The 27,326-nt window shown below is 40.6% G+C and overlaps 1 protein-coding gene and 1 pseudogene across 1 annotated transcript in view; one reads left to right on the top strand and one right to left on the bottom strand.

The window, feature by feature from the left end:
• dazl (deleted in azoospermia-like) overlaps positions 1–27,326 on the top strand; it is a 144,233-nt gene that overhangs the window by 90,152 nt on the left and 26,755 nt on the right. The window contains exons 5-10 of the mRNA XM_080214642.1: positions 1,318–1,384; positions 9,762–9,889; positions 15,822–15,902; positions 17,324–17,374; positions 18,455–18,577; positions 26,820–26,928. Coding sequence (XP_080070768.1) covers positions 1,318–1,384; positions 9,762–9,889; positions 15,822–15,902; positions 17,324–17,374; positions 18,455–18,577; positions 26,820–26,928 — 559 coding nt within the window. The remainder of the gene's footprint in view (positions 1–1,317; positions 1,385–9,761; positions 9,890–15,821; positions 15,903–17,323; positions 17,375–18,454; positions 18,578–26,819; positions 26,929–27,326) is intronic.
• LOC145362180 (U2 spliceosomal RNA) lies at positions 23,257–23,407 on the bottom strand (annotated as a pseudogene).

Here is a 27,326-nt window from a genome sequence, read left to right as displayed (position 1 = left end):
ACTGCAATTGTCATTGCACCTTAAGATCCACGCTTTGTACCATATGCACACTCAATATCGCTCTCCAGCAGCATTGACTCATCCTTGTCCCCAGTGTCATTTCATTCTTTCTCATCTGATGCCTTAAATGTTCTGTTCCTTTCACATGTTAAGGCTGAATGTGTTGTTGTACTTAGCAAAGGACTTGGCTTCCTACCCTGATGCCCACACCTCAACAAATTTGGGCTCAACTTGATGCTGAACTCTTCTTTGACTGCCTTTGTCTCTGTGCTTACTACTTAGGTCAGGAGTCGTGTCCCACCCTCGTCCCAGTTTAACAGATCCTTTCACCCACCTTTAGTATTCTCGCTCTACCTGGACTCCTCTCCTGCTCTTCATCTCTTCAAAAATTGTTGACATTACGTTAGCCATCTGTTTCTCTGCTCCTCTCTCCCGTTGCAACCTATCTCCTTAACTTGCAGCGCTCTGCCCTCTCAGGTCAGATCAAGTCGTTGCTCACAGTAAGTGCTGCGTGATCTTACCATGATGTCACCTTGCATCACTTTAGTGACTTAGTGTAGATTGATGGGATGGTATTTGGCTGAATTAGATGTACTTTTGCCTTGGGAAATTTTTTTTGTTGCAGGTAGATGCCAATTTTATAGCTGTACTGAAAGTGTGGCTAGGGGCATGACTAATTCTGGTGGGCAAGTTTTCTGTACTATTACCACAATGTTGTCAGGTCCCAAAGTCTTTGCTGTAACCAGTGCCTTCAGCCTTTTCTTTATCAGTGTGGAGTGAATCATATTGAGTGGACTGGCATCTATGATGTCAAGATTGAGATGGGTCGTCCACTTGGCACTTATGGCCGAAGTTACCCTTTATCTAAAGGCTTGCTAAAATATGACTACTTATAATTTGTTGTTAGTCTGATACAAAATATGTTGAGTCCCACTGTACAATAAGAATATGTATTTTATATTCACTGAGCTAGTAAAAAAACTTGTCATCTATAATAGTAGTAAATTACAAGATTACAAGGTTGAAGTCTTTGTGCCCTTGAAATGGGTTTTCTACACAATTGCAAGTAATTTGTGACTACCGTAATGCTTGTACTATTTCCAAATCTTGGACAGTTTGTTTCATTTTTGTAGAATCACGAAGGTTTGCTTTAACTAGGAACTACCTTAAAATTTGACTGTATACTAACATTTTAGTACAGTTCTACCTTTATTGAAGGTAAATGAAGTATGATTTTGAAAAATAAAATTGATTATTTCTGATGTATTGTATGTTCAACACTGTAGTGAATACATTGGTTGATTTTTGTGTTTACAGTCACAAATCAACTTCAAAGGGAAGAAATTGAAGATAGGACCTGCAATCAGGAAGCAACAAGATTCATGTAAGTTTTTTTTAGTTTATAAAGGTGGCTAAGTTATATAAATTACATTTTTGTTTAAATGAATTAAAGTTGACACAGCCCTTCATTAAGGTAAGGTGTTTCAGTCAGTGATCTTATTTATCAGCTCTGTTGCCAAATCTTCCCCTGACTGTCTGTCTTCAAGGGTCTGTAGCTCTCTCTCTGTCTAACTCTTGTAATGGAGTCTGCTGATCTCAAGCATTCTGTAACAAAGTAACGACATGTTAGCTTCAGCAGGTACCATAAAAGTGGGCTAGTGCCTACAGCATTAGTACGGTTAAATCTGATGCTATTTTGCATTCCCTGTTTTAAGAAAAGTATTTTATATATTTTTTAAAAAGTTCCTGTGTGTAATGGTTTTCCCTCGGAGTGCTATTTGATTGTTCTTCCATGATGAGAAAATGTACAAATTTTCTACAAGAGCTGGTCAAATCTGATTTTCTTTGGTAATCGTGGCTGCAATAAAAGGTTGTTTGTTCTTCAACAATAATGTCATGATTTGGTCACAGCCAGATTTAAAACAGTTGGCTCAATAGTATTATACAAATGAAGTGGGTACAGCAGCAAGTTATTCCTACCTTGTGCCTGCTCCGCCACTTGATAAGATCATGACTGACCTGATTTTGGTCCCTATTTTCCTGTCTATCCACTATACCTTTGACTCCCTTAGCTCTTAAAACTTACTGAAATATTCAGTGACTTTGTTTCTAAGCTGCCTGGGAAAAGAGAATTCCACAGTCTAATGATCTACCACTATCGACTTCTTGAGGGTTACCATTGAGCAAAAACTGAAATGGAATAGCCATTTAATTAATGTGACTGAAAGAGCAGGCCAGAGGCAGGAAATTCTGTAGCAAATAATTCAACTCCTGACTTCTCAAAGCCAAATTACAAGACACAAGTCAGAAGTGTAATGGAATACTCCACTTGCCTGGATAAGTGCTTCTCCAACAACACTGAAGTAGCTTGACACCATCTAAAATTACAGCAGCCAGCTTGATTGGCTCCCCATCCACAAACATTCCCTCCTTCCACCACTGATGCACAGAAGTGTCAATGTGCACCATGTACAAGATTCTGTGCTGGAAGCCACCAAGTTTCCTTAAACAGTGCCTTCCATGATCATTACCATCTTCAAGGATAAGGACAAGGAACATCACCACCTACAAAGTTCTCCTCCAAGTTATTTGCCATTCTGACTCAGATATATTGCTTTTCTTTTGCTGTCACTGGTTAAAAATCCTGGAATCCCTAACAGCACAGTGGATGGACCACATTGGACTGCAGCAGTTTAAGAAGGCAGCTCACCAGCAACATTTTGAGGACAATTTGGAATGGGATGAGCATGGATTTCTTAACAATCTTGAGGTGCCACAAATGCTACTCGAGCCAATGAAATTGAGTAGCATTCAATGCTGCAAGCCTCTTGTCTTGACCATGTTTCATGATTCTGCTTTTGTTTGGTTTGGAAATTGGGTTATTGACTAAATTGAGTGGAAATAAAGGCTTGTAGCTAGGTGGAGGCAGTGATGACAGTCTCGAAACTTGAGGGTTAGAACTGATTCCACAATTTGGTACGCCCATGATTTCTTCACCTGTCTTTCCTGAGTGAAATAATGGTTTTCTGAATACAGTTTTTAAAAGTCTCTTTGAAAACGAAACTTCCAAATCCTTCGGGATTATGCTATCTTCTTTCTTTCTAAATCCCTCATTGCCAGCTGGGAAATTTGACACAATTAAATCTTAAAAACAAAATGCTAGAAAATTTCAGCAGCTGTGACAGCATCACTGGAGAGAGAACAGTCAGTGTTTCAATTCTGGATGACTCTTCTTCTGTTAAATCTGCGTGGGCATGTCTCTATATACCCCTGAAGAGGAAAAAGAGCAATGTTTGAGGCAACTGGAAATTTTGAAGCTGAACAAATTAATTTTATTTAAATTTGCGCAAGGACTTCACTTTTTTACAAAGCTTTATTTTGGATGTTGAGATTTCACTTAATAAAGGTAAAACAGCCAATTTAAAAAAAAATACTTGAAGTGATCATTTTACTTTTCCTTTGTGACTTCTAGGTTTTAATTTTCAATTTAACAAACAATTTTCTAGTCGCTTAACTCGTAGTTCATATGTGCATTTCTAACTAATTGATTTGACAGATCGGACAGATAATCAAATCACCGGCCACCTGTGTTTTGATTTGGTTTATTATTGTTCACTGTCAGTATAGTGAAAAGTATTATTTCTTGTGTGCTATACTGGCAAAGCCTACCATTCATAGAGAAGGAAACGAGAGAGTCCAGAATGTAGCGTTACAGTCATAGCTAGGGTGTAGAGAAAGATCAACTTAATGTGAGGTAGATCTTTTGAAAAGTCTGGCAGCAGGCAAGAAGCTGTTCTTGAGCCGGTTGGTATGTGACCTCAGATCTTTTTCCGAATGGAAGAAAGTAGAAAAGAGTTTGTCTGGAGTAAGTTAGGTCCTTGATTATGCTGTCTGCTTTGCAGAGCCAGTGAGAAGTGTAAAGAGGGTCAGTGGATGGGAGGCTGATTTGTGTTATGGATTGGGCTACCTGCAAGATCTTTTGTAGTTCCTTGCAGTCATGGAGAGAGCAGGAGCCATACTCAGGTGTGATACAATTAGAAGGAATGCTTTCTATGGTGCATTTGTAAAAGTTGGTGAGAGTTGTAGCTGGTATGCCAAATTTCCTTAGTCTTCTGAGAAAGTAGAGGCGTTGGTGGGCTTTCTTAACTACAGTGTCGGCATGTGGGGACCAAAACAGGTTGTTAATGATCTGGACATGTAAAAACTTGAAGTTGCTGTCAACCATTACTACTTCGTCCCTCTTGATGTAGATGGAGCACGTTCTCCACTATGCTTCCTGAAGTCAATGACAATCTCCTTTCGTTTTGTTGACATTGAGGCAAGAGATTATTGTTGCCTCACCAGTTCACCAGATTTTCTATCTCATTCTATCGCATCATTGTTTGAGATCTGATCCAAATCAAGTTGGAGGAGAACTGGGCCACACAGTCACAGGTGAATAAGGAGTATAGTTGAAAATTCTGCAGTTGTTTTTTTTGTACTCGTGTGCTGGGCTCTGCCCTCATTGACAGTGGAGTTATTTGTGGATCCTTCTCCTATGAGTTAAATTTTCCTCCTCAGTCGGAACTGGATATGCAGGAATTTGATCTAATTTTGTGAGTTGTTTCATCACTTGGCTTTGACTGCAGCTTGCTGTTTAGCACGCATGTACTACATACGTGCAAATGGCCACTCTAGCCTACTCTGCCATTTAATAAGATCATGACTGATCTGATAGTAACCTCAAATTTATATCCCACCATCACCCTTTTGCTTGCCAAGAATCTGTCTTCACTGGTTGGCATTCATTTTTAGGTATGGCTAGTGTTGCTACTGGCATACTCTCCTACGGTCCTCTTTGATCACTTAGGTTGGTAATTGTAGAATGAGAGACCAAGCAATGAGGTTACAGATTGTGGTGGTCTACAGTGCTGCTGATGCTCCCAAACAACTCCATTGGTTTCCAGATTTGAGCCGCTCCGTCTGTTCTGTCTCTCCCATTTAACACCTAGTACCACACAGGATGATGGAGAATGTCCTTGGTGTGAAGGTGAGATTGTTTCCAGAACATGATTATGCATTGATGTGGCCTACCTGAAGCATCTGTGATAGGTAAATTGGTGAGGATGCTGACACGGCAAGTTTGGCAAACATGGCCTTCAGTACTTAGTCAGTAGTTGTGCTACCAAACCATTTAGTTATGGACTTCGTTCTGTGCCCTTGCTGCCTTTAGATATTCTTTTCACATTGTTCTTGAGAAAGTGTATTCAGTTGTAGTCAGCAAGAAGCTTCTTTCTCATATTTGACCTGATATTGAGACTTTTGGCGCTGGAGTCAATCCAGGGGTCACTCTCCCCTGATTATAAGAACATAAGAAATAGGAACAGGAGTAGGCCATCTAGCCCTTCGAGCCTGCCCCGCCATTCAATAAGATCATGGCTGATCTGTCGTAGCTCAGTTCCACATTCCCGCCCTCTCCCCATAACCCTTAATCCCCTTGCTTATCAAAAACCCATCAACCCGCGTCTTAAAAATATTTAGCGAGGCAGCCTCCACCACTTCAACGGGCAGAGAATTCCAGAGATTCACCACCCTTTGAGTGAAGAAGTTCCTCCTCAACTCCATTCTAAACCACCCCCCCCCCCCCCCCCCCTTACCTTGAGGCTGTGCCCCCTAGTCCTACTGTCTTTTTTGAGCGGGAAGAGTCTCTCCACCTCTATCCTATCCATCCCATTCATCATCATATGCGTCTCAATGAGATCTCCCCTCATTCTTCTAAACTCTAACGAGTACAAGCCTAGTTTATTCAGCCTCTCCTCATAGCTCAACCCCCTCAACTCCGGTATCAGCCTAGTAAACCTCCTCTGCACTCCCTCCAAGGCCAAAATATCCTTGCGTAAGTGCGGTGCCCAAAACTGCACACAGTACTCCAGCTGCGGCCTCACCAATGCCCTATACAGCTGCAGCAAGACCTCCCTACTTTTATATTCAATCCCCCTCGCTGTGAAGGCTAGCATCCCATTTGCCCTCCTGACCACCTGCTGCACCTTCAGGCTGGGTTTTTGCGACTCATGCACAAGGACCCCGAGGTCCCTCTGCACCGTCGCCTGCTGCAGTTTTTCTCCACGTAAGTAATAGTCCTTCCTACCATTCTTCCTACCAAAGTGGACCACCTTGCACTTGCCAACATTAAATTCCATTTGCCATTTCCTGGCCCATTCGCCCAGCCTATCTAGATCCTTCTGCAGACTCTCCACACCCTCTGCGCAATTTGCCGTTCCACCAATCTTGGTGTCATCAGCAAATTTCGACACCATACACTCGGTTCCCTCCTCTAGATCATCTGTATAAATGGTAAATAGCTGAGGCCCCAGCACCGACCGCTGGGGCACTCCACTAGTCACCAACCGCCAATCTGAATAGCACCCAATGACCCCCACTCTCTGCCTTCTATTTCACAACCAATCCTCTATCCATGCTAACACCCTACCCCCAACTCCATGTCCCCTTACCTTCTGCAATAACCTGTTGTGAGGTACCTTGTCAAACGCCTTCTGAAAATCCAGAAAGACCACATCCACCGTCTCTCCTCTATCCACCGCCCTAGACACATCCTCACAGAACTCCAATAAATTTGTCAGACATGACTTCCCCTTAACGAAACCGTGCTGCATCTGCTCTATCAAGCAGTTCGCCTCAAGATGCCTCGCTATTTCCTCCTTGATGACGGATTCTAACATTTTAACTACAACAGACATTAAACTAACCGGCCTATAATTCCCTGCCTTTTGCCTGCCACCCTTCTTAAACAATGGCGTAACATTAGCCGTTTTCCAATCTTCCGGCACTTCCCCGGAATCCAGCGACGTCTGGAAAATAACCACCAAGGCATCCACTATCACCTCCGCCATTTCTTTCAGAACCCTCAGATGCATTCCATCCGGTCCTGGGGACTTGTCCACAATCAGTCCCTCCAGTCTGTTGAGCACCGCCTCTCTAGTAACAATAATGTCATCGGGACCCTCCAGTCCTACCACTTTTCCGTCGCTAACACCTGGCAAATTATTCATGTCCTCCTCCGTGAAGACCAAAACAAAAAAGTTATTCAAGACCTCAGCCATTTCCCCATCCCCTACCACTAAGTCCCCCTCTCATCCTCTAAGGGTCCAACGTTCATCTTAGCCAGCCTCTTCCTTTTTATACATGTGACTGCCACTGCTTCTGGGTTCATCCTGTTGGTTAGTGGATAGAAAATAAACGTGGTAGGTGATGGTGCCTGGGACAGTGGCTGAATGTATAATTTGTAAGCATAATTGTCAAACTATTAGTTGACTGGTGCTTCCAATTTTGGCACATGCCTGACACTTTGCAGAGTTGTCTGGGCAAAATGTCTTTGTCTGATGCCTCGCATAAAAGCAAATGGTCTGCCTGATTTTTGTAGTGATTTGATAGAAATGCTAAGCCATTTCAAAGAGCTGTTTTAAGGTCAACACATTGCTGTGGATCTGGAGTCACATAAAACCCATAGGGCGAGGATGGCATTACCTTCCCTAAAGATAGGTAAATCAGATGAATTTTTTGAGAATCCTGTAGTTTCTTGGTTAGCATTATGGCTCCTAGTTATTCTTAAATAAATCTGGAATAAAGTTCCCCAGTTGGCTTAGTGGAATTTGATCAACAGAGTTGTGCCATTTTTGCTTTGAGTATGCCTGAACAAGCAACTTCTAATTAAAAATTCTGTTCTAAATTCTTGAATTACTTTGAACTTTTAAATATTTCTGTTTTCATATGCACAACTATCAGAAGTCTTTTGTGGACTGGAAGGCTTCAGGCTAAGGTGCAAATATTAATTTCCAGCACTGTTATATTCATTTACGGGATGTGGCTGTTATTGGCCAGGCCAGCATTCATTGATTTATTGCTCAATGGAGAATGCGCAAAACTAGATCCTGTTTTCGCGATGAGATATTATTCTTGTGTTATGACACTTCTTTCCAATATTAATCTGAGGCCCTGTTACTTCGGGTGAAAGATCCTTTAAAGCTGTTCAGAGTCGAGTTTTGCAGTGTCCTGTCTAATGTTTCATCTATTGATCAACAAACCGAAAACAAATGCAACTTGACATACCTCATTGTTAGCAGCATGTTGCTGTGTGAATTGATTGCATAAACAAAAGTGACAATCAGAGTATAACTATTTCAAATGTATGCTGTAGACTGTGATGGACCTTTTTGATGTCCTGAAGATGCAGAAGGTGATATACAATATATAAATTTGTTTCTTAAACCAGTAAACAAGCTATAAGAAAGTATCTGACAAATTTACTGGAGTTCTATGAGGATGTGTCTAGGGAGGTGGATAGAGGAGAGCCGGTGGATGTGGTCTTTCTGGATTTTCAGAAGGCGTTTGACAAAGTACCTCAAGAGGTTATTGCAGAAGGTCGGGGGACATGGAGTTGGGGGTAGGGTGTTAGCGTGGATAGAGGATTGGCTGTCAAATAGGAGGCAGAGAGTGGGGGTCAACGGGTGCTATTCGGATTGGCGGATGGTGACTAGTGGAGTGCCCCAGGGGTCAGTGCTGGGGCCTTAGCTTTTTACCATTTATATAGATGATATGGAGGAGGGAACCGAGTGTAGGGTGTCGAAATTTGCTGATGACACCAAGATTGGGGGAATGGCAAATTGTGCGGAGGGTGTGGAGAGTCTGCAGAAGGATCTAGATAGGCTGGGCGAATGGGCCAGGAAATGGCACATGGAATTTAATGTTGGCAAGTGTGAGGTGGTCCACTTTGGTAGGAAGAATGGTAGGAAGGACTATTACTTATGTGGCAAAAAACTGCAGCAGGCGACGGTGCAGAGGGACCTCGGGGTCCTTGTGCATGAGTCGCAAAAACCCAGCTTGCAGGTGCAGCAGGTGGTCAGGAAGACGAATGGGATGCTGGCCTTCATAGCGAGGGGGATTGAATATAAAAGTAGAGAGGTCTTGCTGCAGCTGTATAGGGCATTGGTGAGGCCGCAGCTGGAGCACTGTGTGCAGTTTTGGGCGCCGCACCTGCGCAAAGATATTTTGGCCTTGGAGGGAGTGCAGAGGAGGTTTACTAGGCTGATACCGGAGTTGAGGGGGTTGAGCTATGAGGAGAGGCTGAATAAACTAGGCTTGTACTCGTTAGAGTTTAGAAGAATGAGGGGAGATCTCATTGAGACGTATAAGATGATGAATGGGATGGATAGGATAGAGGTGGAGAGACTCTTCCCGCTCAAAAAAGACAGTAGGACTAGGGGGCACAGCCTCAAGATAAAGGAGGGGTGCGGTTTAGAATGGAGTTGAGGAGGAACTTCTTCACTCAAAGGGTGGTGAATCTCTGGAATTCTCTGCCCGTTGAAGTGGTGGAGGCTGCCTCGCTAAATATTTTTAAGACGTGGGTTGATGGGTTTTTGATAAGAGAGGGGATTAAGGGTTATGGGGAGAGGGCGGGAAAGTGGAACTGAGCCACGACAGATCAGCCATGATCTTATTGAATGGCGGGGCAGGCTCGAAGGGCTAGATGGCCTACTCCTGCTCCTATTTCTTATGTTCTTATATCTTGAGATGTAAATTCCCAGTTTGGAAGGTAAGAAAGCCAAATGCTAGGTGAATTTGGCAGAAATTCTCCTGCATATATGCATGCCTCATAATATTATTTATGGGTGAATCAACGTAATATGTTGCTTCACTTGGATGAGTTTTCCTTGATGGATTTTTATATGTTTGATATTTAATATTTTTTGTACTCTATTATCCAGATCCAATTCATTTGGTTCAGGCAAGACCTGCTCCCCTAATAACATCACCAACTCCTTGTGTGTGCCAGAACACAGATGCCTACTTTCAATCACCTGGATTTCCTGGGTCAGCTCTTCAGTATGTACAGGTAAGTTAAATTGAGAGCCATTTTTATTGCGTATAGCTTTTATCTCCATATTAAGTACTTAGCAACTGTAGATAGATATTGGTTGGAAGTTCTAAGTTCTGGTGACAAAGGAGTGAAACATCCAGGATGGACTCCTGTTTCGCAAACATGCCAAAGAATCCTCTCTGGTGCCTTTGTTTGAGATGCTGTTGTAATTCAAGTGTTATAAACAGGAAAGATGTTACTATTAAAATTCTTTCACTGGATTGGGTGTTGCTGGCTAGTCCAATGTTTACTGCCATTCTCTAATTGTCCTTGAGCAGGTGGTGAATTTGCCGCCTTGAACTACTGCAGTACATGTGGTGTAGGAACACCCACAGCATTATATTCCATGATTTTAACACCAACAGAGAAGGAATGATGGTGTACCCATGTGTCTTATTCCCTTAGAGGCTGTAGAGGTCATGGGCTTGAAAGGTGCTGTTGAAGATGTCAATGAGATACTGCAGTGCATTTGTAGATGATGCACACTGCTGTATCTATGCTGAAGGGAATCAGTGTTGAAGGTGGTAAGAGTGCCAATCAAACAGGCTGCTTTGTTCTCTATGCCATGCTGCTCGTATAATGGGAGCTGCACTCATTCAGACAAGTGGTAATTCCATCGCACTCCTGATTTGTACCTTTTATGGATGTTGTTGCCGCTGCTTTTGTTGAAGGGAGTGAATGTTGAGGTTGATGGATAGGGTATCAATCAAACAGGCTGATATATCCTGGATGGTGTTTGAGTGTTGTTGGAGCTGCGCTCATCCAGGCAGATACATCAGAGTCGGGAGGTGATTTGCTTGCTGCAGAATTCCCAGCACTGACCTTTTGTAGCCACTATTTATATGGCTTGTCCAGTTCAGTTTCTGGTCACTGGTTACCTCCAGGATGTTAATAGTGGCAGATTCAGTGATGGTGATGCCATTGTATGTCAAAGGGCACCAGTTAGATTCTCTCTGTTGGAGATAATCATTGCCTGGCACTGTGTGGATGAATGTTTGTCACTTGTCAGCCAAAGCCTGAATGTTGTTCAGGTCCTGCTTTTTATGTAAGCATGAACTGCTGCAATATCTGGGGATAAACAAATGAAAAGTCACGAATGATGGTGAGTATTGTACAACCATCAGCAAACATTCACACTTCTAACGTTATAATAGAGGGATAGTTATTGAATCAACAGAATATAGCTCGGCCTGGGACACCATTCTGAGGAACTCCTGCAGTGATGGCCTGGAATTGAGCTAACTGACCTCTTGTTATATATTTAAGTAATTGAATGGTTCATTTAAGAGCAGTTCACCTATTTGATGGTGTGGTCATTAGGATGTTTCACATCTTGCTTTTAATTGGTTTGTACTCTGTACAGGTAAGAGCTCCTGAAATAAATCTCCTTGTTAATTTGAATCTACGTGTGCAGACCACTTTTTTGTTTAAAATCCACAACGCTGAACATAAGTTTATAAAAAGAAAATTTGCGGCAAGTTAGGCTGTTACTTCATCGACAACATCAAGAAAAAAACATTGTAGATCCTCTCACTTCAAATATTAGAAGGCTATGGTAAAAGGAACAACAGGATGAAAGGATCAGGCGCCAGTGCCAGGAAGACCAAGTAAGCAAAAACGGATTGTAGTTTTAAAGAGTGGGTTTTTCCAAACAAACATGAGATTCTGAAAAGACAAATACATTGCTGTATGGCAGGAGCTGTTTGAAAACAGTTAAGTCAGCGGTCTCCAGAGTCATAAAGGGAGTACTAGGGAGACTGTAAAATAAAAAAAACTGAACACATTTTGCATGGTGGGACAATTCGCATCCATGAGTTTCAATCAAGAAAATGAATCATGGAATTACTATGCAGAGTGTTTTCAGTACATTTTAGAAGCAAATAAACTAGTTGCTCATGCCAGCTTTTCTCAGTACAATAAGTGAAACCTTTAAATTTATTGTGGAAATTGGTTCATCAACAAAGCCAAGAACTAAAACTTATGATGACTTGACGAAGATCGTTGAAGAGCCAATTTGTTCATTAGTGTCATAAGTAGGCTTACATAAACCTGCCATTAAGTTACTGTGAAAATCCCTTAGTCACCACACTCGGGTGCCTGTTCGGCTATGCAGAGGGAGAATTTATCATGGCCAACGTACCTAACCAGCGCATCTTTTGGACTGTGGGAGGAAATCGGAGCATCTGGAGGAAATCCACGCTGACATGGGGAGAATATGTAGACTCTGCACAAACGGTGACCCAAGCCAGGAATTGAACCTGGTCCCCGGTGCTGTGAGGCGAACCACTGTGCCAGAGTGCTGCTGTTTTCCAAAGCCAGGATCAGGTTCCACTAAATGAATCGTGTGGAAGCAAAAGCATTGCTTAGTTTGGTACAACTTTGAGAGTTTGAGTTATTAGAATATACTGTTTGTCATAACGTTTGACATCCAACATGAGGCAATCCAAATCAGATTGCTGACTGAACATGCCAAGAAAGCAGCCAATGCAACTGGCTGCTCAAGAAGCTTCACAAGTTGGTGCAGCTAGGGAAAGAAGAAACATTGAGTATAATTTTGGCGTACAATAGTTTCATTATTTATGTGGTGATCATTTCACATTTTTAACAATTTTGCGCTGTATATTTGATGTTTGCCAATCGCAAATATGGTCACTTACCATCAGAGTGCCGCTTGCCTTTACCTACTGAGTGGATGCCATCAACTCGTTTTGCTAATATTCTTTATTTTTTGCTGGTGGATCTTTGCCTGTGACAGCTTCTCAAGTTCAGATCATACCAGAAAAGATCCTATGATTGGGTGATGTGCTGAATATGATATTGAAAGGCATCATGACTGGAATGCATCATGTGCATCCTGATTTGAAACAGTGTATGTCAAGAAAGCTTGAGCTGACTGTCCAACGTGGGTAAGGTATCTTTTGTGGGGGAAATCAATGATCGTTCCTCCTAGTCTGCGTGTGGAAGAATTCTTGAACAGCTACACGAAGGACACCTTGGCATTGTCCATGTGAAGAGATTAGCACACAGTTAGTTTTGGTGGTTGTGTCTGGGTGCTCAGATTGAAGAACTGGGATACAATCAGTCCTGTGCACAAATAAGAAATACACCGTCATTGTCTAGTTTACACCCTTGGGAGTGCCTTAAATGCCATGGCAATGATTGCATGTAGATTTTGCTGGTCCATTTATCATGATCTATTACAACTGAATAAACCATTGAAAAACTTACATGATTTGATGAACCAGAACAGATTATTACTGATAATCATTCACCATTTACTTCACAGGTTTGTGGATTATCTCAAAGTAAATGGTATTCAGTATTTAAAATTGCACCTTATCTGTCAACCGACGGATTAGCTGAAAGATTCAGACAATCCTTGAAACAAATGCAGGGGGATCCATTGTTTGGCCTCCATTTTCCACCAACTATACAGACTGTTAACGAAGATGCTTATAAATTTAAGACACACCCACCCAGCCTGATGGCCCATGTTGAGCAGCAAACCCTCAGAAGGATGTTGTGGCCTTGAAGAGGGATTTTTCACAGGATGTGGATATCACAGGTCTGAGCAGCATTTGTTATCCTAAAGAATAGTAGTGAGTTGCCTACATGAGCTGCTGCAGTCCATTTGGTACAAGTACACCCACAATGCTCTTAGGAAGGGAGTTCTAGGATTGTGACCCAGCCATAGTGAAAAAAGTGATATATTTCCAAGTCAAGATGGTATGTGGCTTTGAAGGGAACTTGCATGTGATGGTGATCCAATATGTCTGCTGTCCTTATCCTCCTAGATTGGTAAAGATGGTGGAAATTGATTCAGTAGTCTGTTTCAAAAGAGAATTGGATACATACTTGAAAGAGAAATTTGCAGGGCTGTGAGGAAAGGGCAGGACTGCAGGAGCCAGCATAGTCACTCTGGCCACCTCTTGTTCTCCATCATTCTTCTTTTCCTCCAAACTTGATCCTAGGTGTGCCGTTTGGCTTTCTTGTTGATATTTTAAATTGTTTAACGTATTAAAAGGTTAAATATAATGAAGGTCAAATGCTTATTTTGATGTTTAATTACTGATTTTGGTACCACTGAGTCAATGTGCACTATTATTGAATTGATAGTGTATGTACTGCACCTGCTGAATGTTTGTCCAGTACTACTTTATTTTCCAGGTTTCCAGCATGTGTGATGTTTTGCTTTCTGTGACTATTTTTAGGTTCAAAACAATTTTAAATATTAATGATCGTGCAAAGTGGGACTAGCTTTTTTTTCCTCCTCTTGCATGGCCATAAGACAAATCTTTAGAATCCAATTCCTAAGTGGAATGTTTATCAACAGAAGAAGTTGAGGAATCATGCTGTCAGACAACTTCTGAACCGTTGCACAAATTGCTGTGAAGACTCGATGCAAAAAATAGTTTTGTATTCAGATAGCTTTTCTTTAGAACTGTGATCCTTCCTAAGTCTCATTTCTAATCCCACAACGCACCCAGATTTGATTTCTGGCTTGAGTCACTCTGTCTTGGTGGATTTCCTCCGGGTGCTCCGGTTCCCTCCCACAGTCTGAAAGGTATGCTGGTTAGGTGCATTGGCCATGCTAAATTCTCCCTCACTGTACCTGAACAGGCGCCAGAGTGTGGCACTAGGGGATTGCCACAGTAACTTCATACCAGTGTCAATGTAAGCCTACTTGTGACACTAATAAACTTTTAAACTCACAAAATGGATATGATCCTCTTCTGGCCTCTTGTGCCTCCCCAATCATATTTGCTGTATTATCCATACCTGGGCCTCAAGCTTTGCAATTTTCTCTGTCTACCACTGCATCTGTACCTCTATTTCCTCCTATAAGACACTTCTTAAAATGTATCTCTTTGCCCAAGCTTTTGATTATCTTACCTCAAATTGTTTACATGTCTCAGTATCTACTCAGTCATAGAGGTTTACAGCATGGAAACAGGCCCTTTGGCCCAACTTGTCCATGCTGCCCTTTTTTATTTAAACCTGTAAGCTAATCCCAATTGCCTGCAATTTAGCCCATGCCCCTCTATACCCATCTTACCCATGTAACTGTAAATGCTTTTTAAAAGATAAAATTGTACCTGCCTCTGCTATCTCAGGCAATTTGTTCCGGACGCTCATCACCCTCTGTGAAAAAATTGCCCCTCTGGACACTTTTGTATCTCTCCCCTCTCACCTTAAACCTATGCCCGCTAGTTTTAGATTCTCCTATCTTTGAGAAAAGATATTGACTATCTGGCTGATCTCTGCTCCTCATTATTTTATAGACCTCTATAAGACCACCCCTCAGCCTTCTACGCTCCAGAGGAAAAACTCCCAGTCAATCAAGCCTCTCTTATAACGCAAACTATCAAGTCCCAGTAGCATCCCAGTAAATCTCTTCTGCACTCTTTCTAGTTTAATAATATCCTTTCTATAATAGGGTGATTAGAACTGTACATAGTATTCCAAATGTGGCCTTACCAATATCTTGTACAACTTCAAGACATCCCAACCCCTGTATTCAGTGTTCTGATCAATGAAACCAAACATACTGAATGCCTCTATCTACCTATGACTCCACTTTCAAGGAGCTATGAACATGTACACCTACATCTTTGTTCTGTAACTTTCCTCAATGCCCCTACCATTAACTGAAAGTCGTGCCCTGGTTCAGTCTACCAAAATGCATCACCTTGCATTTATCTAAATTAAACTCCATCTGCCATTCTTCAGCCCACTGGCCCAATTGAGCAAGATCAAGATGCAGTAGGAAATAATTCTCTTCACTGTCCTGTGAAGTGCCTTGGGCCGTTTTAATATGTTAAGGGTACTATGTAAACATTTATTTCTTTTAAATTGTTGAATTTTGAATCAAATCTTCTACGTGTATAGATTTATTTCTATTTTGCAGACTTATTCATATCCCAGTCCTCCTACTATGGCGTTACCACAAGTGCAAATGGGATATCCACATCCTGCATATAATTATCAGGTGAAGTTTAACATTGTGCAATTTAATTTCATTATTGTCTAACTCAAATATAAATTACACTTAATGCATGGAGTTTCTAATAATACAAACCTTCAACAAGGAATTAGACGTAATTTGGCACAAATTCAGTTAAATTGATTTGGTTGAAGATTTAGTCAGTTCTGACCATTGCCAGTATTTGATTTGCATAGAAAAGCGGAAAGTTGATTTCATTTTTTTAAAATGATTTAATCAGTCATTAAGAATGTGAGCAGATTTGCTGTGTTTGTTCTAACCAAATTTTAAATTCCAATTAGACCAGTTATGTAGTAATAGAATTAGTTTATGCTGGTTAGCACACTGCTGCCTTAAAGCGTCAGGTACCTGGGTTCAATTCCAGCTTCAGGTGGTGGAGTTTGCACGTTCTCCCCATGTTTGTGAGGGTTTGCTCCGGGTGTGCTGATTGCCTCCCACACTCCAAAGATATGCAGGTTAGGTTGATTGGCCATGCTAAATTGCCCCTTACTGTCAGAGGATTAACAAGGTAAATATGTGGGGTTGTGGGGATAGGGCCTGGGTGGGATTGTTGTTGGTGCAGGCCTGAGGGCCGAATAGCTTCCCTACATACCAAAGGAGGTCACCATTCTGTAAATTAAAGATAAAGTGGAAAACATATTTTTCTTCCCTTTTCTGCTGAGAATATGTCCAAAGCTGTTTTGGGTTAATAAAAGGAAACTGTTCATTACATAATTAAAATTTTGGATTTGCAATAGGAGGTATTTCTTCACAGGAGGCCATTTGCTTTGATCTGATCTTCTTGCAGCAATTTAAATGTTAACACCTTTTTGTTGTCCCTCCTTCATTGCCTTTGAATCTTTCTCTGCTTCAAATAATTAGTAAATTTTCACAGATGTGTGTTTTGCTTCTCTTCTTTCATGTTTTTCAGGAAGTTTCCAAAATGATATTGCCTTCAATTTATTCATAGAAAATTGCATCTGCTTTGTGACTTCTTGCTAACGTGCATCTTGTCCTCATTGTATTCAAAACCTTTAGTATCTCGGATTTTGAATTTGTTCTTCAAATTTGTACTTGGTATTAAATGATTGCAATTATGATTGTTGTTTACTTGTAATCTTTGATTTTTTTGTATTAAATGCTGTGATAAATGCAGTGTACTGAACCAGCTGGGCAGTCATAATTGAATATTCCATTGATGAGGATCCATTGGGACTGTCATGGCTTATCATAGAAGTTTTCATATTTAAGAGTTATGTTCTTAGGGTGGGAAAGGTAGGATCAGAGCAAAACTGTGGAACCTTTTGATGCATTTGGCTGTTTACCAATATTTAGGCAAATTATGGCACATTGCACCTGACTGTACATAGAAAGATTGTATCTAAAAGTAAGTAACTTTCAATTTTTTATTTTGGTGATAATTACAGGCAGCAACACAATGGCCACCAGGAGGTCAGTGGAGATGGATGATGCCTCAGGTGATGGTAACTGATAAGTCAGTTAAATATCAATAAAGACATGCTTATTCACATTTGGAAGTTTTTCTTTCATGTATGTCTGCCTTTTAATAAATAGCTGAGTTGATAATCAAATGCTAGTTTAAGAACAGGGATTATCCAATAAACACTTTAATATATATCTCAGTTCTAAACAAGGAAGTCAATTAAGATTTTTTATTGGTCCCCTTATTTCAGAAGTTATTAATGGGTTGCATAGTGACATGAGTTATGAAAATTTGCATGGTTGTTAGTTCTTTGTGGATGAATTCGTATAAAAAAGTCAAATACAAATAAACTGATTGCTATTATAAAATTCCTCCAGAATTGTGTTTAATAACTCTAGATTATTGCATGCCACACCTTTTTAGGAGATGAATTTTAGTTACATTTGTGCAGTACTGTCGGTTATTAAATGATGGGGAAATGTTTTTTCATAAAAAAACATTCCATTAATATTTGGTTGCAAAATCTTCATTAGTGTGAAATCTGCTTATTATGGATGCTATTTTAATCGGCATACAATCAAGAACTAAGGCTACAACTGTCGTCACTTTAGAAAACAAGTTGAACTTGGTTGTTGCATTGCCTCTTAACAAATTTTGGATTGGGGAGCAAAAACAAAAAATGCTGGAAAATCTCAGCAGGTCTGACAGCATCTGTAGAAAGAGAATAGAGTTAATGTTTCAATTCTGGATGGGCCTTCAGAACTGAAGATGATCGAAAATAAGGTGATATTTGGTGGTGGAGAGGAAGGAATTGACAATTTGACCAGGTAGTCTTGATTTTTCTTGGGCTTTCCAGAGATTTCTCGGGTCTCACATTATAGATGAGCATCCTAGTTGCAGTTTTGTTTCTTTTCCTGTTTTCATGCCCATTATTAGACTTGGTAGTTTAATTTAGAAATAGGGCATACTTGCATTAGGCCTATTATTGGCTGTGAACTTAATTTGTCATTTAGCAACTCCTACTTTATCACTCGTTACTTTATTCCTTTGTTTATATTGTAAGAATGCTTCAGTGCAAAGAACTAAAATTTATCTAACTTTTCCACATAATTAGCCTACTACAGGAACATACGTAAACTCCCCATACCCTGAAATGATTAACCCAGGAACTGTGTTTGTGCAGAGGGAATGTGATGCCCAGCAAACTCCATCTTCACCTCTTGATACTGTGGAAAAGGTAAGCAACTAATCCATAAAGACTTTTTAAAAAACTGAGAATCGCAAAATTATGTGGGGACTGTTGATCTATAGTATATATAGATGTTGGTGGATGGGAATGAAGGAGGTATTGTCTATCTTTAAATTTCCAAACTGTCTTTATTTTTTGATTCACCTCCTCACTGGCCTGAATCATCCATTTCTTTCCTTCCATAAATCAAAATCACTTGTATAATCTCTAAGAGAAAGCTTTTTTCCTTCATTATAGTGATTTCTGATTTGATTTCAAGCAAATATGCTATTACTTTATTTTAGTAATTTAATAGTGCTCTTGTATGTTTGGGACCTGTACGTCAGTTCATCTAGATTTTCTTCCCAACTACACAGTCTCTGGATCATGTTAATTCTTGTTTTCTTTTTAAAACAATTTCTTCTTGAGATGTAGGTGACACTAACAAAGCTGTATTAGCTACCCTACCTTAGTACCCTAAGGTTGCTCTGACCCTGCGGTCTTTTTTTGTGATGATGCTGGTAATAGGTATGGAATTCCGGTATTGTGGTTTGATGCATGAACTACATGTGATGTACATTCAAACCATGGTCGTGCATAAAATGGAAGAAATAATTTGTTATTACTACTTTGATCTACTCAGTAATAGAGGCTTTGGAAGGTAGGCACTGTTGAATTATGCTTGGCAAGTTGCTATATTGCATCCTTTTTTACGTTTGGTTTCAAATTGTGGTTCATGTCGAGGCTAAATTTATTACCTTCCCTAGTTATCCAGATAAAGTAATGGGCCTATTGGAACTGTTTCCCACACTAGTGTTAAGTAGCAAATTCTAGTATATTTACTGTGATAATAGAGAACTTGGAAATTATTGTTTTCATACCACACTACTGTTCCTGCCCTTACCTAGAGAGCGACATGTTGCTAAGTTGTTGCAACACATTCATTAGAATTTTTTATTTATTCATGGAATGTGCGCTTCATTGTAAGATCCAAATTTATTATCCACCCTCTTTTTGTCTCTGAGATGGTGGTGTTGGAGTTGCTCATACTTAAGCACATTGCATTCCCAGCAAACCAGTAGTGTACAGAGTGGATACTGAGGTCAGTAGTGGTGCAACCAGCCAATCACATTACACCGAATTGGACTATCAAATTTCTCAAGCATTATAGCTGCCTGCATCCTGTAGAACATTTTAACGCACACTCCTGCATTAAAGCACGTCAGTGGTGTTAAGAATTTGAAAGATCATGTGATGACAGCACAGTGACATATTGGTTAATACTGCTGCCTCTGTGTCAGGGACACAGGTTCCATTTTGGCCTCAGTCACTGTGTGGAGTTGATACTTTCCGTGTCTGTCTGCGCAGAATTTTCTCTGGGTGCTCCAATTTCCTCCTAAGCCAAAAATGGCCAGCGACCATTCAGCTCATTGTGTCCATGCTGGCTAAAGAAAAGCTATTCAGTCTAATCCTAGCTTCAAACGTGATCTGTAGCCCTCTAGGTTACAAAACTGCAAGTGTCATTGAGTTAATTGAATTGGCTGGATCATGAAAGTGGACATAAGAACATAAGAACATAAGAAATAGGAGCAGGAGTAGGCCATCTAGCCCTTCGAGCCTGCCCTGCCATTCAATAAGATCATGGCTGATCTGTCGTGGCTCAGTTCCACTTTCCCGCCCTCTCCCCATAACCCTTAATCCCCTCTCTTATCAAAAACCCATCAAAAAACATCTTGTGAGGAAAGCAAACTCAGGTAATCAATTTGGCATTTCCGGTTCAAGAAACTTGCAAACTCTACAAACTTGTCTTTTTTCAGCCCCTCATTGTACTCCTTACACATCTATGACTGTGTGGTCACATTCCCCTCTGATTCAATCTTCAAGTTTGCAGATGACACCACTGTAGTGGATCAGATCTCAAACAATGATGAGACAGTACAGGAAAGAGCTAGAGAATTTGGTGAACTGGTGCAGTGGCAATTTTCCTCAATGTCAGTAAAACAAAGGTGATGATCACCGACTTCAGGAAGCATAGTGAACATGCTCCTGTGTTTGTCAATGGGGATGAAGTGGAAATAGTCCAGATGTCCAGACCATCATCAACCTGTCCAGATCTCTTCACACTGACACTATAGTTAAGAGCCCACCAATGCCTCTACTTCATCAGGAAGGTAAAAAAAAAATTGGCAGGTCCAATATGACTTCACCAACTTTTACAGAGGTACCATGGAAAGCATTTCTTCTGGTGGTATGGCTCTTGTTCTATCCAAGACTGCAAGAAATTAGAGAGTTGTGAATGAAGCCCAGTCCATCATGCAAACTTATCTATTGACTCTGTCTACAGTCCCGCTGCCTCAAAGCAGCTGGCATAATCAAAGACCCCATGCACCCTGGGCACTCTTCCACCTTCTTCCATTAAGAAAAATACACAAAAGTCTGAAATCATGTACCAACCAACAGCTCCTTCCTTGCCATCATCACACTTTTGAATGGACCTATCATATATTCAGTTGATCTTTCATGACACCCTAGCTATGACTGTAACACTTTAATTCTGCACCCTCTTTTCCTCCTCTATGTACATTATGCTTTGTATAGTGTGCAAAAAAGGTACTTTTCACTGTATACTAATGTGACAATAAAGCAAATCAGAATGCAGTCACCTGCCGGGCTCCATGATAATTGAGTTGACATTTTCATGAGCGTGTCTCCTCTTGGTTACTTAGTTGCTTACCACCACTGTCAGTTGGATTTGGTAGAACTACCAAGTTTGGCATTGATTGATTTCTGAACTCCTGAACTTGTCTATGCCCTTTCCCTTTTCAATTTTAGAATGCAGGTCATCTCCTGAAGAAATTTTACCAGGGTTATATTTCACTTTGACTGTGCCTAGTGCTGCTCCTGCTGTGCTGTTCTCCAAATCAGCTTAAACCAAGATTGGTACTTTGGCTTGGAAGAGAGTGATATGCCAAGTTGTGATGGAATAGAATTGTGGTTACAACTACAAAGTTTGAGTTTCTTGTTCTGCCTTTAGTCTGTCATAGAATATGCCCTCACCATGAATGGAGGCATGTGTTTCATAAGGCCTGTTGTGGTCATTTCTGACTACAGTTGTGGGTGGGCATGTCTACATTGGCTACTTAATGAGGATGAAGGCGTGTAGGTTAGTCCCATAACCACTTGTTAAAGGGCTTATTCTGGCATCTTTGGCTTTGAGATTTGGTCAATGACGGCATCATTGAGCCACTGTGTTGTTGACATAGATGTTTAGATTAGTCTGTACAAGTGCTTCCTTCAAGTGATGTTTGAAACGAAGGATTATTGATCCTCTTTTGATCGGATATGATGTGATGATCAATAAAATTTTTCCTTAGCCTTGTTTAACCTGCGTGGAGGATGACCACATCATCTTGTATGATGGTGGTTCTCTATTGTATGAAAGGCATATGTAAATGGTGGTGTATAGGATAATCACTGATACCATTTTGCGAATATAAATGTTGGAGTTGCATTTGGCTGGACAGCTGCCTCAGTGCCAGGGACCTGGGTTCGATTCCTGGCTTGGGTTAACTCTATGCAGAATCTGCACGTTCTCCTGAGTATGTAAGGGTTTTCTCTGGGTGTTCTGGTTTCCTCCCACAGTCTGAAAGACATGTTGGTTGGGTACATTGGCCATGCTAAATTCTCCCTCAGTGTTCCTGAACAGATGCTGGCGTGTGGTGACTAAGGGATTTTCACAGTAACTTTATTGCAGTGTTAATGTAAGCTTATTTGTGACACCAATAAACTTTCAAATATTCAACAGTTCTCTAAATTGGGACATCAACCCCACATAGAGAGGAGCATCTTGCGTGATATTCTGGATTAGATTACACTTTAGCCGACTGATCATAGCATTGGACATCCTATCTCCACTACTGATTACGATATTGGACACTCAACCTGGAGGTTAAGAATTCAGTACTGTGAAATTGGACAAGGACTGAAAATAGGCATGTGTACCTAAATGTGTAATAATCCTGTGTCTGTTGTGTTCGATGTACGTAGCACCAAAACGTTGCTGAGTGGCTGCTTGCCTCAGTGTGGAGCTCCAGTTTGTGTGGTGCTAGCACTACTTAAAGCTAGCCCGTGAAAGCCAAATTTCATGGTGCAAATGTCAAGGCGAAGTGATGGCACTAAATTCGGTAATCTGGTACTTTATTGACCAACTCCAAAACACTTGTCTTGGAAGCTCTATAACCTACCTGATTCCCTCATATATCTTCCAGGGAAAGGTACCTGCCACTTGCGACTGGAGTTCAGTCCAATGCTAAAGTTGACTCTTAAAATACTTTGAAGTGTTCTAGCAAGGCACTTAGTTGTAAGGATGCAGAAAATGTTCATGAGTATGATCCTATAGTAAGTGTATGCATCCACAATACTCCTGCTGTAGAGGGGTTGGATTTTGAATCCAGTTGCCATTCAAACATTTCTGGATGGCATTTTTTTTGTTTTTATGCCAATTCAATCCAATCAAGTCCAATCCAGAGCCCCAACAAGTCAAGACACCCCCCGATCTAAGCCAACAAGTTAGGGCTCCCACCCCGGGCCCGATCCACATGATCCAAGCCAATTGGAGCAGGCACAGCCCCTCCTCCAAGTCCCAGTCCCACCCACATCCCAGCCAAAAGGCCGAGATGCCACACCCAAAAACTGCCACAGCAGAAGCCGAAATGCAACCCAGTGATCCCAACCAAGCAAGCATGTTGACACCACACCAATCCCAGCCAAAAGGCTGAGAAGCGACACTGATGAGAACAGATACTACACTTGATCTTAGCCAAAAGGCCAAGAAGTGGGATGACATTGAGGTAGCATCTGTCCAGGCAAGTAGCAAGTGAATTCAGAAAATCCCTGATGGACCTTGTAAATCCAGGGGTTTTGAGCAGTTAAAGTGACTCGGTCATTGCAGTGTATTCAATGTCTACCCTAATCTTAGAGCCACATTTTTGTCACAGTTTGTCCTGTTGAGATTCTGATCACTGGTGATCCCAAGATGTTCATGGTGAGGTTCTTGCCATCATGATTCCATGGAAGATCAGAAGTGGCATTTGAGAAGGCCATTACACAATATTAATGCAATGATAACCTGCCACTTGTCAGCTAGAGCCTGGATGTTGCATTAAGCTATCATGGACCAAAGTTACCTGAACTGTTGTGGATAAACAAATGAATTGACCATTGCTGTCCTTAGTAATGGAATGAATGTTAATGAAGCTGCTGATAGACCACCAGTGCTGCGTTGAGGACCTCTTGCAACAACGCCCTGGGCTATTGTGGTTTGTTTCTATCTTCATTTAGCCACATGGGGGTTTTCCTTTTGAGCCCCATTGACTTCATTTTTTTAATGTTTCTTGGCACCATACGTTCAAATGTTGATTTGATGTCGAGCTCAGCTACTCCTGTCCTCTCTGGTATTCACTCGTGTGGATCAAGGATATCATTACGTCTGAAACTGATGTCCTGGTAGAATTCTGACTGAGTAGGTGTCACTGATAACACACTTCAGCGGAGCTGATTAAAGTTTAGGGGAGTATTTGGGTGGGCTAGATTTAGCCTTGTTTTTGTAAGAGGAGATAATAGCTATGCAGTTTTGCATACAGGGAGGTAGCAGTGACATTGCTATGCTGGAATAATTGTGCTGGTGTCAGACAAGTAAGAAGAAGTAGAGGGCAGCTAATTTTGACACATGTCTACATTGCTACAGCTAAAATTTTGGGGCATAAGTGGAATTGTGATGTCTAGATAAATACATAAAAGGAATCTGATAAATCCTTAATTTCTTCCAACTCATGATTTTATCTCCCAGCCTAGATCTGAGGATGAGTGATGATGCCTGATTTGGCATCTGAACTGTATTGTACTCAACTTGGTTTAGATGGAAATTAATATTGTATTCAACTTGGTTTAGATGGAAATTAATTCAGTTAACCTTTCGTGAAGCTCTTCTCAAGCTGCTGGCTGAATAAACCTTTTGTTATATGAAAATGAATTCAAAACACGAATGATACATTAAACATCATTTATCAGTAATAAATTACAGCATATAATTCTAAATTGGGTACATGCACACTTGTTATTTAGCAGTTTAGTAGAGATCATTTAATGGGCAATCATGTAGCGAAAGAAGCAAAGGTTGTACAGGCAGTTCAGTGCATCATTGTAAATCAACACTGGATGTTAAACATTAAACCATAGCATTGCAAAGTCTGAGATTATAACTTCCTGAAATTATTGATGCCTGACAAGTTAACAGCTTTGAATAACCAGTTGACTGAATAGATTATGCTTGTGCATGATTTAAGAATGTTTAGAGCCTTGTAAATGACATGGTTAAGTCAACCTTCTCTTCCCTGAGATGTGGGAATGGCCTACAGTGTTAAATCAATGAGTTCCATTTTTGATGTGGAGTTATTGTTTCTTGTAACTTGACATTTTAATCCTTGTCCTAATACATTAGACCTGTAAATGTATTTTTCTGCCTCTGATATGTAAATGTTCTTGAAGAACAAAGTAAATACAGTTGATCTAAAGAAAAACAGAAGTGGATGGCAAAAAAGATGCACAGAAACTGTGTGCTCTGTCTAGAAGACAAATAAATTCCTTATCCCTTGCTGTACATACTAAACCACCACCACGCTCCCAACCCACCCTGGCCAATCAATTTAAATATAGAATCCTGGGGTTCTGAATGGCTTGCTGGAACGTGGCTTTTCCTTGTGTAAACAAAATGTTTCACTGTGAGTTCCTTTTTCCTGCTCAACAGCTGCCACCAATGGTATTGCAGTTCTCCATTTTTCATGACACAAATAGTAAGAGATTACAAGTGGGATTTTATGGCCTTGCTTGTCCTGAAACCGTAAAATCCTGCCCGAGGTCAACCCCTTGCCCATTCTGATTCCCATGGTGGATGGAACAATAAAATTCTGATGTACATCTTTCTCCCCTCACTCATTGAATGGTGGTAGTATAAATAATAATGTTCCTAATACAATTAACCTCTGGATTTTGTGGCTTTAGTTAGCAGGTAATGGCGGATTATCTGGGAAACCCCATGTTAAAAGCCTAATTAATGATGTGAATGAATTTGGAACCTTATTAGTGTGACCAGGTTTCAAGATAAATTTTGGGACAAATCCTTCATGAACAGTGGCAAATTTTGGCATTTTATGACACTTTGCATGACTATTGCTGTATCCATTGTTTGATGTTACTTGAGATGAACCTGTTTGGCTGACTAATATTTGTGCTGACCTTAGTGGAAGTCACTATTTTTGGTGACCACACTTGAGAATAATTTCTGTCTTATGTCTGCACTTGTATGCTGCATACACTCTAGCGTGTGGGTTTAATGGTAGAGCCTCTGCTGATTAGCCACCACTCCTCTTGGATATCATAATTTAGATTTTGCTATGATCTGTTAATTGGGAGTGCACTTGACTCTAGAATGATGCTGTTACATGCAAGAAGCCCTATATCATAACTCAATTTCATTGTTTTCTTTGTCTGGCAACCATCTATTTTCCATTGTGTTAGTACACTGTAACCCAAAATACTTAAAGAATATGTGGGGTGAGTGCTGAACATGACAGAATATATTTGTTTTTTAAGGCAGGATTATTCTTTGCTAAACTGCTCATGGATGAGTGACCATAATATGATGGAATGTTTTGTCAAGGTGGATAGTGACATAATTGATTCTGAGACCTAGGTCCTGAATCTCAACAGAGGTAACTGATGTCATGAGACATGAATTAGCTATGGTGGGCTTGAAAACATTATTGAAAGGAAGGATAGTGGACAGACAATGGCAAGCGTTTGAGGAATGAATAGGTGAACTCCAGATGTTGTTCCTGTTTGGTGCAGGAGTAATAAGGGAACTATGGTTAAACCATGGATTAAAAGGAAAATTAGTGATGGTATTCGATTTAAAAAAAAAATAGAAATTGGCAAGAAATCTCAATAGACCTGAGGATTGAGAACCATTTAAAATTCAGCAAAGGAGGACCAAGGGATTTGAATAAGAAGTCAGAGTATGAAAGCAAGAAAAGCAGGGAAAATTAAAAACCAACTAAAATTTCTATAGACATATGAAAAGGAAAAGATTGACAAAAACTAATGTAGGTCCCTTAAGCCAGAAATGGGAGAATTCCTAACAGGGAACAAGAATGGCTGGGAACCTAAATTCAAACTTTGTTTCTACCTTCACAAGGAAAACATGAATAATGTACCAAAATTTCGAAGAGAAACAAGTTTTAGTGAAGAATTGAAGGAGATCAGCATTGAGAGAAGTGGTTCTGGGGAAATTGATGGGATTGAAGGCAAATGAATCTCCATGGCCTCATCTGTGGTCGTGGAAAGAGTAAATCCACTGGTGGTCTTTTTCCAAAATTCTTTTGGATTCTGAACTGGTTCCTACAGATTGGAGGGTGGCTATTGTAATCACCCTAAAATTCACCAAAGGGTGATGAGGTAGAGAGGAAACAGGGAACTGAGCCTATCATCAGTTACCAGACTCAATTATCAAGGATTTCATAGCTCAGCATTTGGAAAGCAGTGATATATTGAGACAAAGTTAATGTGGATTTGCAGTGGGGAACTCATGCTTGACTAGTATATTGGAGTTCTTTGAGAATGTAACCAAGAGAATTGAGCAAGGAAAGACTTTCAGAAGGCTTTTAAGAAGGTCTCACATAGCGGACTATTATATAAAAGTCAA

The sequence above is a fragment of the Carcharhinus amblyrhynchos genome, chromosome 2, assembly GCF_965287045.1.
Source record: "Carcharhinus amblyrhynchos chromosome 2, sCarAmb.v2.hapA, whole genome shotgun sequence".
Lineage (NCBI taxonomy): Eukaryota > Metazoa > Chordata > Chondrichthyes > Carcharhiniformes > Carcharhinidae > Carcharhinus > Carcharhinus amblyrhynchos.
This window is presented reverse-complemented; position numbering and strand designations above follow the sequence as displayed.